This window comes from Mandrillus leucophaeus, unplaced genomic scaffold (assembly GCF_000951045.1).
Source record: "Mandrillus leucophaeus isolate KB7577 unplaced genomic scaffold, Mleu.le_1.0 Scaffold24, whole genome shotgun sequence".
NCBI classification, from domain to species: Eukaryota; Metazoa; Chordata; class Mammalia; order Primates; family Cercopithecidae; genus Mandrillus; species Mandrillus leucophaeus.
This window is the reverse complement of record NW_012102476.1, coordinates 335,396-349,583: the sequence shown is the minus strand read 5'-3', so window position 1 is coordinate 349,583 and position 14,188 is coordinate 335,396. Positions and strand designations below refer to the sequence as shown.

At 42.4% G+C, this 14,188-nt stretch overlaps 1 protein-coding gene and 1 long non-coding RNA gene across 3 annotated transcripts in view; one reads left to right on the top strand and one right to left on the bottom strand.

Annotated features, from left to right (window-relative positions):
* The window catches only part of LOC105541365, a 12,128-nt gene extending 11,068 nt beyond the window's left edge, over positions 1–1,060 (bottom strand). Inside the window, exons 1-2 of the long non-coding RNA XR_001006334.1 lie at positions 734–1,060; positions 79–213 (exon numbers count right to left, since the gene is read on the bottom strand). This is a non-coding gene — a long non-coding RNA (uncharacterized LOC105541365). The remainder of the gene's footprint in view (positions 1–78; positions 214–733) is intronic.
* Positions 1,061–1,103: 43 nt separating this feature from the next.
* NSMCE1 (non-SMC element 1 homolog (S. cerevisiae)) overlaps positions 1,104–14,188 on the top strand; it is a 44,425-nt gene continuing 31,340 nt past the window's right edge. For both annotated transcript variants that reach the window (XM_011982332.1, XM_011982333.1), the window contains exons 1-2: positions 1,104–1,186; positions 12,583–12,729. In XM_011982332.1, coding sequence (XP_011837722.1) covers positions 12,594–12,729 — 136 coding nt within the window. In that variant the 5' untranslated portion in view covers positions 1,104–1,186; positions 12,583–12,593. The remainder of the gene's footprint in view (positions 1,187–12,582; positions 12,730–14,188) is intronic.

Sequence of the window (14,188 nt, the reverse complement as noted above, 5' to 3'; positions counted from 1 at the left end):
GGTGAGTGACCAAGCCTGTATTTGAGTTATCCTCACAGAGACAGACATTTGCAGGTACCGCTGTTCTATATTAGTTACCTGTTTCCCTTGCTAGGCTGCATCCCTAGCTCTCAGACTAGGGATAGTATACAAACGTTTGGAAAATTAATGCCTTGAAGATTCAAAACAGTCTATTCACTTCCAAGAGTAATTTCACTTGCTTTCTCACAATCCCTAGGTAAGATAATAGTTAACATTTAATCAGCACTCCCATGTGACACTTTTCAGTGGCTACGCTAAGCACCTGATATAGGTGTTATTATCTCTTATAAATCTCACCAACACTATTTTGCAAGGACTAATATCCCCATTTAATGGAAGAGGAAACTGAGGCTCAATGACTTGCCCAAGCTTCTGCCAACTAGTAAGTGGCAGAGCCAGGATTCTAGCTCAGGCTGTATGACCACAGAGTCCACATTTTTCTTTTGTTTTTTATGAGACTAAGTCTTGCTCTGTCACCCAGGCTCGAGTGCTGTGATGCGATCTGTCTTACTGCAACCTCTGCCTCTCGGGTTCAAGCAATTCTCCTGCCTCAGCCTCCCGAGTAGCTGGGATTACAGGCACACACCACCACGCCCAGCTAATTTTTGTACTTTTAGTAGTGACGGGGGTTTCACCATGTTGGCAAAGTTGGTCTCGAACTCCTGACCTCAAGTGATCGGCCCACCTTGGTCTCCCAAAGTGCTGGGCCTACAGGCGTGAGCCACCGCGCCCGGCCAGAGTCCACATTTTTGACGACGAGGCCACACTGTCAGTTCCACAGATGGGGAAACTGAGGCCCGGGGCAGGGCACTACATTGTGCCGGCGGAATCGTGGCCAGTGAGGGAAGCACGGGCTGCACGCCGATTCTTCCTCCTTGGTCAGGGAAGTCACTGAGGTGCAGGAGGCGGAGGGCGACAAGTGGAAGCCCCTCCCCATTATTAAGGATGGAGAGCGGCGCGGTAATTGGGATCTAACCCACGAGGAGGAAACACTAGGGAAACGGCGCAAACGGAAAACCGGAAGTGCGTCACCCAACGGACGGGCGAATCGGCTGCAGGCCACCAACGGGAACGCCGCGTTCGCGTTCGCCCCGCCCCAAAGGAAGAAGAGTCCGCCTTGCGACTGTATCCGTTAGCGCAGCGCGGGTTGCGGTTGGTCACCCTGGTGGGTAACGCGGCGCGCTAGGGGGTAGAGGGGAAAGAAGAGGGACTTCCAGGAAGGCAAGGGGAGGACGGAAGGTGGGGTGGGCGAGACAGGCAGTGGGGTCTGGCCCCGTGGTCGGTCCCCGTGGGCTGTGGAACTCGGGGACGGGGGTCTGGGGGCTCCCCCTTCTTGATGGGGAAACTGAGGCCCAGAGAGGGGCCGCAGAAGGCAGCGGACTGGGATCTCCTCCCACAACACACACAAAGACATCTAAAAATCGTACTATTTAGTGAAAAATGTTTTTAATCGTAATTACGATTTAACAGGTAAGGATACTTTTCATCGTAATAGGTGGAAAAGCAAAATATAAAATTCGATTCAAACTGTGATTACATCTATGGAAAACACAGCCTTCGCCGACCACCCTGTCTGTCCCGCCGCCCTCCGTGCTCCCCTCTGTTTTTGTGTACGGAGTTTCTCACTTTGTACAAGTCCGCAGCCGCTTGTGTTACAGCCCCGAGGCCAGATGCGTTTAAAATCGAGGATTTCTCGGACTTTGGAAAGGTAAAGTGCGTATGTTCTATGTTAGGTTTCACCCTCAGTGGGGGCTGGAGCAGCGGCTTGCAATCAAATACACGACCCTTTCCACAGCTAAAGATATGAAGATATGCATATATTATATTGACCGGGTCGCGGTGGCTCACGCCTGTAATCCCAGCACTTTGGGAGGCTGAGGCGGGCGAATCACCTGAAGTCCGGAGTTCCAGACCAGCCTGGCTAACATGGTGAAACCCCGCCTGTACTAAAAATACAAAAAATTAGCCGGGTGTGGTGGCGCGTGCCTGTACTACCAGCTACTCGGGAGGCTGAGGCGGGAGGCTGAGGCAGGAGAATCACTTGAACGAGGGAGGCGAAGGTTGTAGTGAGTCAGGATCGCGCCACTTCACTCCAGTTGGGGCAACAAGAGCGAAACTCCGTCTGAAAAAAAAAAAAAGATATGCATATATTTACACTGTTGGGATAAATAACCATAGATAGCCTCACCTTAAGTCAGGTCAAGTTCTCCAACGTAAGAAACAAGTTTTGGTATTCAGACTTTTTTTTTCCCCTGCATCCGATCATCCACTAGTATTCATACCTTTTTAGATTTGAGGGTTGCAGATGAGGGACCTGGATTGTAGCTGCCCTGTTCACTCACTTTTCTCACTCTCGCTGGATAAGAGAGTGTCTTTGAGAACAGGAACCGTGCTGTTGTATGGTCACGTCTCTCTCTGCCACCAACTCTTGTGTGTCACCTTGTGCCCTTTTAGTCTCAGTTTCCTCATCTGTAAGATGGGGTCAGTGATCCTTTGCTCATAAGGTTCTGGTTAGGGTTAAATGATGTCGTGCATGTGAAGCACAAGAATTGTGTTAGCACCTGCACGAATGGTATGACTGAGATTTACTTATTCCACAAACATTTATATTTCAAAATTATTAAATTTAAATAAATTTATTTATTATTAAATGAATTAAATGCATGAATTAATTAAAAGTATAGATGTATTTCTTAAAATGTGGGTGATAGGAATTTTAAAGATTTATATAATGCTTCAAAGCCTTAGAAAAGGTTTTCTTTAGTTGGTTTATCTGTATATCTGAACTCTTGAAACTTAAAGCTAAAATACTAGGATTTATCTGCAGGGTTGCAGAGAGATAATTCTGCCTTAAATTGTCTAAAACAAAAACAAAACAAGACAATATGTTATACATGGGATTAAAACCAATTTTTCTCCCATTTTTTCTCCTTTTTTCTTTTGCTGCCCACATTGTGCCTTTGTTTTATGAGCCCCAGTTTTCTGGGCTTAGTTTAAAAAAAAAATTCAATTCTAAACGTTGAATTTAGGGAGTTTTTGTTCTTAAATAAAAAGGCATAGACTTAAAAAAAATAAATGTTTATCCGGGAAAATATATTGAAATCATGCTGCTGAGCCTCTATTTTCTTTGATGTTTTGGTTCGGTATTCTTTTATCATAAATTCTTAGCATTTAAACATTTACTGATGTACATTTAAAGCCAATAAACTGTTTTAATTAATACAAATATATATATATATATTTTTTTGTGATGGAGTCTCACCCTGTCACCCAGGCTGGAGTGCAGTGGCACGATCTTGGCTCACTGCAACCTCCAGCTCCTGGGTTCAAGCGATTCTCCTGCCTCAACCTCCTGAGCAGCTGGGATTACAGGCGTGCACCACCATGCCTGGCTAATTTTTGTATAAAATAGAATTATTTAAGTAGGTGATACATGTATGTCTATGGCTAATCCCACCATTCTCTCCACAGTCTCTTCTCATAGAGACAAGGGATACAATATGCATAAACAAACTTATGGTTGTCTTTCTTCCACTCCTACTTTCCCGCCCCTTTTCCACCAAATCATAGCATTCAATCGTATCTTGTTCTCATTCTCATTTACATTTATTTTGGCTGTTATTTAACATATTCACGTTACTTTTTTTTGTGTGTGTGGAGAGTGGATCTTGCTATGTTGCCTAGGCTGGTCCTAAAGTCCTGGTCTCAAGCAGTCCCCCCGCCTTGACCTCCCAAAGTATTGAGATTACAGGTGTGAATCACCATGCCCGGCCCATCACATTTAAAAACATTGTATGTAACATACCTATACAATTGTGTGGAAGTATAAGTTTGAAGGACAAAAATGAAATGAACGCTCATGTACCTGCCACCAAGTTAAGAAATAGACATTTTCAGATCCCCAAACCCCCCACTGAATCCTTTCTTCCCTCCTCAAAGATAACTACCACTCTGAATATTGTGTTACTTGTTCCTTTGTTTTGCTTTGTAGTTTTTGCGATGTATGTTCGTATCTCTAATGAATATAATGTATGCTTTTGCTGAGTTCGATTTTATATGATAGGATCCTAAAATACATTTTGTGTGACTTGCTTCTTACACTTAACGTTATCTTTTTGAGAAGCATGTGTGTTGATGTGAGGAGCTCTACTTTATCTTCGTTGCTGATTTGAATTCTGTGAGATAATTATATTGTTTTAATGTAGTTCTTCAGTTGGTAGGCATTTATACTGTTGCCAGACTTTTGTTATTACACGGTGCTTCTGTAAAAACATATTTCCTAGCGCAAAAGTGGAAGTTTCTGTAAGGTATATACCTAATAGATTTCTGGGGATATGCAAATTTGCTAGTAATATCAACTGTTACCTGAAATGGTTACAGTAATTTATACTCAGCCTGGTGTGGTGGCTCACACCTGTAATCCCAGCACTTTGGTAGGCCAAGTTGGGTGGATCACTTGAGTCCAGTAGTATGAGACCAGCTGGGGCACCAGGTGAGACCCCATCTCTACAAAAAATACAAAAATTAGCTGGGCATGGTGGTGTGTGCCTGTAGTCACAGCTTCTAGGGGGGTCTGAGATCAGAGGATCGATTGAGCCCACAAGGTCAAGGCTGCGGTGAGCTATGACTGTGTCATTTCATTCCAGTCTGGGCAACAGAATGAGACCCTGTCTCAAAGAAAAAAAAAAAGAATTTATACTCTTCCTGCAACAGATGAAAAACAGATGAAAGTTTCAGCCTCAGCCTCAGACATTCTTTTAAAATTTTTGCCTATCTGGTGTTGGCTAAGACATTCCTTCACTGTGGTTTTAATAATCATTTATCTGATAACATTGAGATTGAGCATCTTTTTTCTGTATTTATTCATCATTTATGCATCCTCTTTTTGTAAAATTTCTGTTGCCCATTCCTCTTTCACAGTTGTCTTTCCCATGCTGATTTGTAGGAATTCCTTATATAGTCTGAATATGAATCTTTTGTATTATGTAGCTTATGTTTGTTTTAAATACCCTCCAGTTGTATCCCCTAACCCCCACCTTTCTGGTATTTTTGGTGAATACAGGCCCTTAACTTTAACAAAAGTCACATTTATCAGTATATTCCTGTATCACCTGTAATTTTTGTATCTCTTAAAGAAATCTTTCCCTACCCTCAGGTGATAAATATATTCTGTATATTGTCTAAAAGTCTTATAGTATTTTTCCTTATTATGACCTTATCCCTTCAGAATTGATGTTTGTGTATAGTGTGAGGTAAGAATCAAATTTTATTCATTTTTTTCACATATGGATAACAAGTTTTCCTGGCACCTTTTATTGGAAAGTTTGCTTCCCTCCACCATCAAGTATCCATGTACATGTACCTTTCCGTTTCTGAGTTCTCTGTTCTGTTCCATTGATTGGTCTTATTTGTCTGTCTCTGTACCATTACCACACTTGACTCGTTACTCTAGCTTTATAAGAAGTGCTTTTTTTTTGTTTTGGTGTGTTTTTAGACAGGGTCTCACTCTGTCACCCTGGCTGGAGTGCAGTGGTACAATCATGACTCACTGTAGCCTCGACATCTCGAGCTGAAGCAGTCCTCCCACCTCAGTATCACAGGTACCTGGGACTACAGGCATGTACCATCATGCCCAGCAAATGTTTTTTTAATTTTTATTTTTAGTAGAGACAGGGTTTCACCATATTGCCCAGACTGGTGTTGAACTCTGGACTCATGCAGTCTGCCCACGTCAGCCTCCCAATGTGTTGGGATTACAGGCATGAGCCACTGCGCCCAGCCAATATGAGAAGTCTTTATAGCTGGTAGGACAAGTCCTCCTGCCTTTATCTTCTCCCAGGAATGTCTTTGCTGTTTTGCCTTTGTGTTTTCTATGTAAATTTTTAGAATCATCTTGTCAAATCACACACACACGTACACAAAGCCTGTTGGGATTTTGGTTGCAATTGCATTGATTCAATTGCATTGGGTCAATTTAGTTTTTAAAGTGATTGCTGTCAACATTTCATTTTTCCCTATGATGTTTGCTGCAGGTTTTTTTGTAGATGTCACTTAGTAGATAAAATGTTGTCTTCGATTCCAAATTTGTTTTTGGTGTAGATACATGTTGAATTTTATCAATTGTATATTCGGCATCATTAAGATGATCATATGCTTTTTTAAAAAACTTAGGTTTGGCAGTACATATGAAGGTTTATTAGACAGGTAAACTCACATCATAGGAGTTTGTTGTACAGCTTTTTTAATCACCCAGGAATTAAGCTCAATACCCAATAGTTATATTTTCTGCCCTTCCTCCTCCTCTCACCCTCCACCCTCAAATAGACCCCAGTGTCTGTTGTTTCCTTCTTTGTGTTCATAAGTTTTCATCATTTAACTCCCACTTATAAATGAGAACATGTGGTATTTGGTTTTCTCTTCCTGTGTTAGCTTGCAGAGGATAATAGTCTCCAGTTTCATCCATGTTCCCGCAAAAGACATCATCTCATTCTTCCTTATGGCCATGTCGTGTTCCATGGTGTATATGGACCACATTTTCTTTATCCAGTCTGTCATTGATGGGCATTTAGGTTGATTCTGTGTCTTTGCTTCTGTGAATAGGGCTGCAGTGAATATTCCCGTGCATGTGTCTTTATGGTAGAATATTTCTATTCCTCTGCTATATACCCAGTAATGGGGTTGTTGGGTCAAATGGTAGTTCTCCTTTTAGCTCTTTGAGGAATCGCCACACTGCTTTCTATAGTGGTTTAACAATTTACACTCCCACCAACAGTGTATAAGTTTCCCTTTTCTCTGCAACCTTGCCAGCATGTTATTTTTTGACATTTTGATAATAGCCATTCTGATTGATGTGAGATCTCAGTGTGGTTTTGATTTGCATTTCTCTAACGATCAGTGATACTGAGCTTTTTTTTCATATGCTTGTTGGCTGCATGTATGTCTTCTTTTGAAAAGTGTCCGTTCATGTCCTTTGCCCAGTTTTTAATGGGGTTGATTTTCTCTTGTAAATAGCTTGCAAATATTTTCTCCCATTTTGTAGGTTGTCTGTTTACTCGGTTGATAGCTTCTTTTGCTGTGCAGAAGCTCGTATGTGTAATGAGATCCCACTTGTCAATTTCTGCTTTTGTTGTGATTGCTTTTGGTGTCTTTGTCCTGAGATCTTTGCCGGTTCTATGTCCAGGATGGTATTGCCTAGGTTGTCTTCCAGGCATTTTATAGTTTTAGGTCTTACATTTAAGTCTTTAATCCATCTTGAGTTGATTCCTGTATGTGCTGTAAGGATGGGGTCCAGCCTCAGTCTTCACATATGGCTAGCCACTTATCCCAGCACCATTTATTGAATAGGGAGACTTTTCCCCATTGCTTGTTTTTGTCATCTTTGTCAAGGATCAGGTGGTCGTAGGTGTGTGGCCTTATTTTTGGGCTCTCTATTCTGTTCTGTTGGTGTATGTGCCTGTTTTTCTACCAGCACCATGCTGTTTAGCCCTGTAGTATAGTTTGAAGTTAGGTAACGTGATGCCTCCAGCTTTGTTCTTTTTGCTTAGGATTGCTTCGGCTGTTCAGGCTCTGTTTTGGTTCCATTGTGATTATTTATTTATTTATTTATTTTTGAGATGGAGTCTCACTCTGTTGCTCAGGCTGGAGTCCAATGGCATGATTTTGGCTCACTGCAACCTCTGCCTTCCAGGTTCCAGTGATTCTCCTGCCTCAGCTTCCTGAGTAACTGGGATTACAGGCGCGCACCACCATGCCCAACTCATTTTTATATTTTTGGTAGTGACGGGGTTTCACCATGTTGGCCAGGCTAGCCTCTTAGCTGCTAACCTCAGGTGATCTGCTCGCCACGGCCTCCCAAAGTGCTGCGATTACAGGCGTGAGCCACCGCGCTCCGCCCTGTGTGAATTTTAAAATGCTTTTTTCTTTATTAATGTGGTGACTCACACTGATTGATTTTTAGATGTTTAACATCTAAAAACCTAAGTGATGATATGTCGTGCCTTTTACATATCTGGATTAAGTTTGTTAGCATTTTGCTTAGGACATACTGCAGCTGTGTTCATAAAAGATACTGGCTTGTAATTTTCCTTTCTTTTGAAATCCTTGTTAGGTTTCAGGGCCACATTAGGTTAGCCTTATCAGATGGGCTGGGGAGGGTTTGCTTTTTTTCTGGCTCTGAGATTGTGTAACATTTGAAATGATTTGTTTTTAGAATGTTTGGTAGAACTTCTTGATAAAGTCATTGGGACCTGAAGTTTTCTTTGTGAGAAGATGGATTTTCTATAAAATGTCGTTAATGGTTATAGGAGTGTTTAGGTTTTCAGATAATTCATTCATTAGTTTTGAATAAATTTCCTATGACTTTTTACATAGTTAAATTTCAGGTTAATTATTATAAATTATTAATGATATTTTTAAGTATCTTAATTGCAGATATTTGTCTCATCTGCAGTTAATTTCCCTTTTTTTTCAAATATTGTTTATAAGTTTTAGCTCTTGCAAAATCTTGTTGGTAGTTTTTCACTTTTTTAATGTTTTTTCAAAGAATAATTTTGGTTTTGTTGACCTTAGATATATGCTTATTTTCAGTCTTTATTAATTTCTGCCCTTTATTATTTTCTTTTTTTCTTTTCTTTTCTTTTTTTTTTTTTTGAGACTGTTGCCCAGGCTGGAGTGCATTGGCGCGATCTCAGCTCACTGCAAGCTCCGCCTCCCGGGTTGACGCCGTTCTCACGCCTCAGCCTCCGGAGTAGCTGGGACTACAGGCGCCTGCCACCTCGCCCGCCTAATTTTTTGTATTTTTAGTAGAGACGGGTTAGCCGGGATGGCCTTCATCTCCTGACCTCGTGATCCACCCGCCTCTGCCTTCCAAAGTGCTGGGATTACAGGCGTGAGCCACCGCGCCCGGCCTTATTATTTTCTTATTTTACCTTTCTTTGGATTTAATTTGCAGTTCTTTTTATAGCTTCTTTTTGTTGTTGTTGTTGTTTTTGTTTTGTTTTGTTTTTTGAGACTGAGTCTTGCTTTGTCGCCCAGGCTGGAGTGCAGTGGCACCATCTCAGCTCCCTGAAACCTCTGCCTGCCGCCTTCCAGCGATTCTCAAGCCTGGGCCTCCTGAGTAGCTGGGACTATCGGCACGTGCCACCACACCTGGCTAATTTTTGTATTTTTAGTCGAGACGGGGTTTCACCATGTTGGCCAGGCTGGTCTCCACCTCCTGACCTCAAGTGATTCACCTGCCTTGGCCTCTCAGAGTGCTAGGATTATAGGTGTGAGCCACCATGACCAGCGCCCTCAACCTTTTTTTTTTAAGACAAGGTCTCAGGCTGTTGCCCAGCCTGGAGTGCAGTGGTGTGATCACGGTTCACTGCAGCCTTGACCTCCCTGGCTCAAGCAATCTTCCCACCTCAGCCTCCTAAACAGCTGGGAATATGGAGGTGTGCCACCATGCCCGGCTGATTTTTGTATTTTTTGTAGAGATGGGGTTTTGCCATGTTGCTCAAGCTGGTTTTGAACTCCTCGGCTCACTGTGCCCAGCCTATAAGGAACTCTTATAGAGGTAGATTTTATTCATTATTAATTTGATAAGGTTTTAAATCTGGTGTAAGCTGGAACATTTAGTCTATTTTTATTCATTGTTATTACTAATCTAGTTGGATTATTTCTCCTGACTTCCTTTTTTTGTGTGTGTTTGTTTTTCCTATCCTGGTTTTTCCTTTCCTTTGTTGCCACCTTTAGGGTTAAGTGATCATTTTTTCTCATTACATTATTCCTCTTTACCATTTGGAAATTATATACATTATTTGTTTTTTTAAAAGTTGTTACTCTAGAAATTGTAAAATGCAAGTGTAAAATTTATTAATGTCCAGATTCTACTCCTGACCATCACAAGGCTATTAGGACACTAATCCCAGTGATAGCTCACCTCCCATTTATGTTATTATTTTTGTGTATTTAGTTTTTTAAAAACCTCATTCTTTTTACTGTGGTATTAAAAACTTTTTTAAAAGATAGAAACATTTCTTCTGATTTTTACTGTTTTATACAGTTCACTTGGATTTAACCACATATTTACCAACTTTTTTTGCTCTTGATTCTACCCTGCATTTTAGACCTTCCAGCATGTATCCCTTTCTTTCTTCCTGAACTATATGCTTTGGAATTTCCTTAGGGAGCATCTGCTGGTGACTTGCTCTTTCAGTTTTTCGTTGTTTGGAAATGTTTTTGTCTTACCCTCAGTCTTTAGCTGGTTGTAGAATTCTCTGTTGAGACACCCCTCCCGGCATAGAAGATATGTTTCCACTGTGACCAGCTTCCATTGTTGCCATTGTGATAGCAGCCGGCCGTCGACTTGTTGCTCTTTAGAAGTCATCTTTTTCCTTGATTGCGTTTAATCTCTGGTATTATGTTCTTTTACTAGGATGTACCTAGGTGGATATTTTAGAGTTTATTCTGCTTGAGATTTGATGGGATCACGATGGCTGTGATTCAAATCATTTGTCCCCACTACCAAACCTCAGTGATACCTCATCCCCTTTCATAGGATCCCTTCAGGAGACTGCTTTCTGGACTCTTTGCCTCCCATTTCTTTCCTCTACACCTCCATGATGCCAAAGGGGATAATCTTCCTAAAACACAGCTAGGCAACGCTGTTTTCCTGCTTTGAGACCCTTAGTTTGTAGAGATCCTTTGTTTGCAGGATACAAGTCCATTTTTTTAGCCTGGCACATTCTATCCCTGTGCCCAGAGCAACCACTGGCAAATACAGGGGTGCCAAGTACATTGACATGGAATGGCCCTAGTGATAGGAAATAAAGTTGATGACTGGCTGGATTTGAGGTTTAGGGAGAGGAGGACCAGAGTTTGATGCGCAGGTGTGTGGTATGATTGTGTGGACTGCACCGTCCACACCAGATGATTTGCAAAGAAAAGGACTTAGGAGAGGAAAGGGGCTAAGGAGGTGGAAGGAGAGGATGAGTCTAATGTAGGCTTTGTTGAGGTGCAGATTTGGTGAGATGGAGGATGTTTTTCTAGCAGGCAGTTGAAGGAACTGGTTATGAGATGGTGCATTTTCCCAGCCCTGAGGTCCAGTTGAGGATGCTGTTAAAGAACAGCACTGGCTAGGCCCTGTGGCTCATACCTGTCATCCCAGCCCTTTGAGAGGCTGAGGCAGGTGGATCGCCTGAGGTCAGGAGTTCGAGACCAGCCTGGCCAACATGGTGAAACTTGTCTCTACTAAAAATACGAAAATTAGCCAGGCACGGTGGTGGGCGCCTGTAGTCCCAGCTACTTGGGAGGCTGAGGCAGGAGAATCACTGGAACCCGGGAGGCAGAGGTTGTAGTGAGCCGAGATCATGCCACTGCACTCCAGCCTGGGCAACAGAGCGAGACTTCATCTCAGATTTAAAAAAAGAACAAAAGAACAGTGATTAGCAGTTTTGTGTATCTCTTATGTGCCAGGTGCTTGGCAAGCCTTTGGTAGTTGTGATTCATTTAGGCTTCCTCTGCCTTTAAGATAGCTACTAGTTTCCCTGTTTTGGAGATGAAAAGACTGGGCCTTAGGGAGGCTGAGCATTGTTAGCTAAAAATGTTTGCGTGCTGTATTTGCCCAAGGCACCAGTGAACTTCTTGTCAGATCATGGTATCACCTAAAATGAATGTAAACACCTCAGGATTCCAGGACCCACTGCAGTCAGAACATCCAGGAAAGGGTTTGGGAATCTGTATTGTTAATATACACATTAGGAAATTCTTAGGATCGGGCAGGTCTGGGACTTTCTGGTCTCAGTGCTTCCTGTTTAGTTCCAAATCCACATTCTTAGCCCCTGCAGTGCGTGCTCCATGGCGGTAGCCAGCGTTTTGATCAGGGCTTGTGGAAAACTTTTATTAGCTGTGATCTTTGTGGTTTGCGGAAAGATCCCATTTTATTAGCAAGCAGGAGATTTTAAAAATAGCCTGAAGTCCTACCATGATAGTTGTTTTATTAGCGATTTGAGGAAACTAACATTTATTAAGTGTTTATTAGCAGTTCTCTCAGTAATGAACTTGATTATAATTTTATGGTGAAAAAACGGGTCCTCTGCTAAATTTCTCCAAGGCCATAGATCTGGTAAAAGGCTCAGCCAAGGGTTAGACCCAGAATTGCCTAATAGTAAAAATAGCTCACACTTATTTAGTGCTTACTATTTTACCAGGCTATTACATGTATTAACCCATCTAATCTTCATAGCAATTCTGCAGAGGACGTTTCTATCATTATTCCCGCTTTACAGATCAGAAACCGAAGCACCGTGGGGACTAATTTGCTCAATTTCACATGCCTAGTAAGTGGGAGAGCCAGGCCCTGAATCCCCGCATTCTAGCTCCAGAATCCACACCTCTTATCACTGCCCAGTCCTGATTTGCTGTGACTCGTGTTCTTCTTCTCACCTTCGTAGTAATCAGCATGAAGAATGACTTTAAAATGATAGCAAATTTATATGTGTTAATGTAAATTAGTACAAGACCCAGGACATTGCTTCTGATGTGCTTGGGGATGACTAGTGTCATTTACTTCCTTTTCAGTTCGTTCCCACATGCAGGGTAGCACAAGGAGAATGGGCGTCATGACAGATGTCCACCGGCGCTTCCTCCAGTTGCTGATGACCCATGGCGTGCTAGAGGAATGGGACGTGAAGCGCTTGCAGAGACACTGCTACAAGGTCCATGACCGTGAGTACCGTTTCCCTGTTCCCAGGGCGCTCTGGTGCTGTGTTGATCAGGGACCAGTGACATAGGTAGAATACCATGTAACTGGTTAACCGGTACTCCTGAGCTGAGCATTCAAGCCTCTTCACAGTCTTACACAGGCCCATCTTCCATTTTTTTTTTTTTTCGAAGTAAACCTGACATTTAGCTCTGTGGATAAAAACTTGGAGTCTAAAGCTGTATAGTTGTGGTTCATACCAAGCCTCCAGGACCTGCCCCAGTCTCAGTTTCTGTGTCTCTAAAGTGGGGATAGTAATTGTACTTAACACGTAAGTAAGTGCGTGGTTCAGGGAATTGAGAGACATGATATGTACAAGACACCTGGCACAGAGACAGTGCCTGGTGGGCTATTGATGGACACAGGGCAGCTTGGCCGAGTGCAGTGGCTCACATCGTTATCCCCGCACTCTGGGAATCAAGGTGGGAGGATCGCTTGAGGCCAGGAGTTTGGGACCAGCCTGGGCAATGTAGCGAGATTTTTTTTTTTGTTTAAAAAATATTTTTTTAATTAAATAAAAAAATTTATTTTCTCTCTATTTTTTTATTTAAAAAAAGAAAACAAATTATAAAACAAAAAAATGGGGCAGCTTAGCATAACACTTAAGGGCACAGCCTTAGACTGGGCCAGACCTGGAGAGTGTGTCCCTGCCCTGTGTCAGCTGAAGGCATTTGGGGCATCTTAGGGGGCCACTGGGAGGGGCAAATAAGAAGCCGTTGGAGACAGGGCCTGGTGCTAAGTTCTTAGTAACTGGAGATGGCGGAAGAAGCAGTAGAATCAGTGTTGATAGATCAGTTGAATTAGTATTGGCAGATACTGTTGAGTTGCCTGCCAGTATGGGTAGATCTTACTGATTAGATTTTATGCAGTGACAAAGGTGGTGAGTTATGCTTATTGTATGATGTGATTATGTTGTTTTTTGTGAAGTACAAAATGATTTTTCATTGGTTATGAATGCATTTGCATGTAAAGGCATAAAAGTGGACCGGAAGAAGACGCAGGACACTGGTGAGGTGCTTGTGAGGAGAAGCAGAGTGGGAGTGGGCTGTCAGCAGAGATCACAGGACCTTCACTTTTATCCTGTTATGTTCTTTTATTAAAAAGAAAAGTCTTGAAGCCAACGTGACATTATTAGCCTAACAACATGACATTAATTAGTGTGGTCTCATGGTTGTCACCTCTGATGAATGGGAATGCAGGCCTTTGGTTTTTATTCTGCCTTTCTCTCTGTATTTTTAATTTTCAAAAGAAAAATAGAAAAAATGACATAGGGCCGGGCGCGGTGGCTCAAGCCTGTAATCCCAGCACTTTGGGAGGCCTAGACGGGCGGATCACGAGGTCAGGAGATCGAGACCATCCTGGCAAACACGGTGAAACCCCGTCTCTACTAAAAAATACGAAAAACTAGCCGGCCGAGGTGGCGGG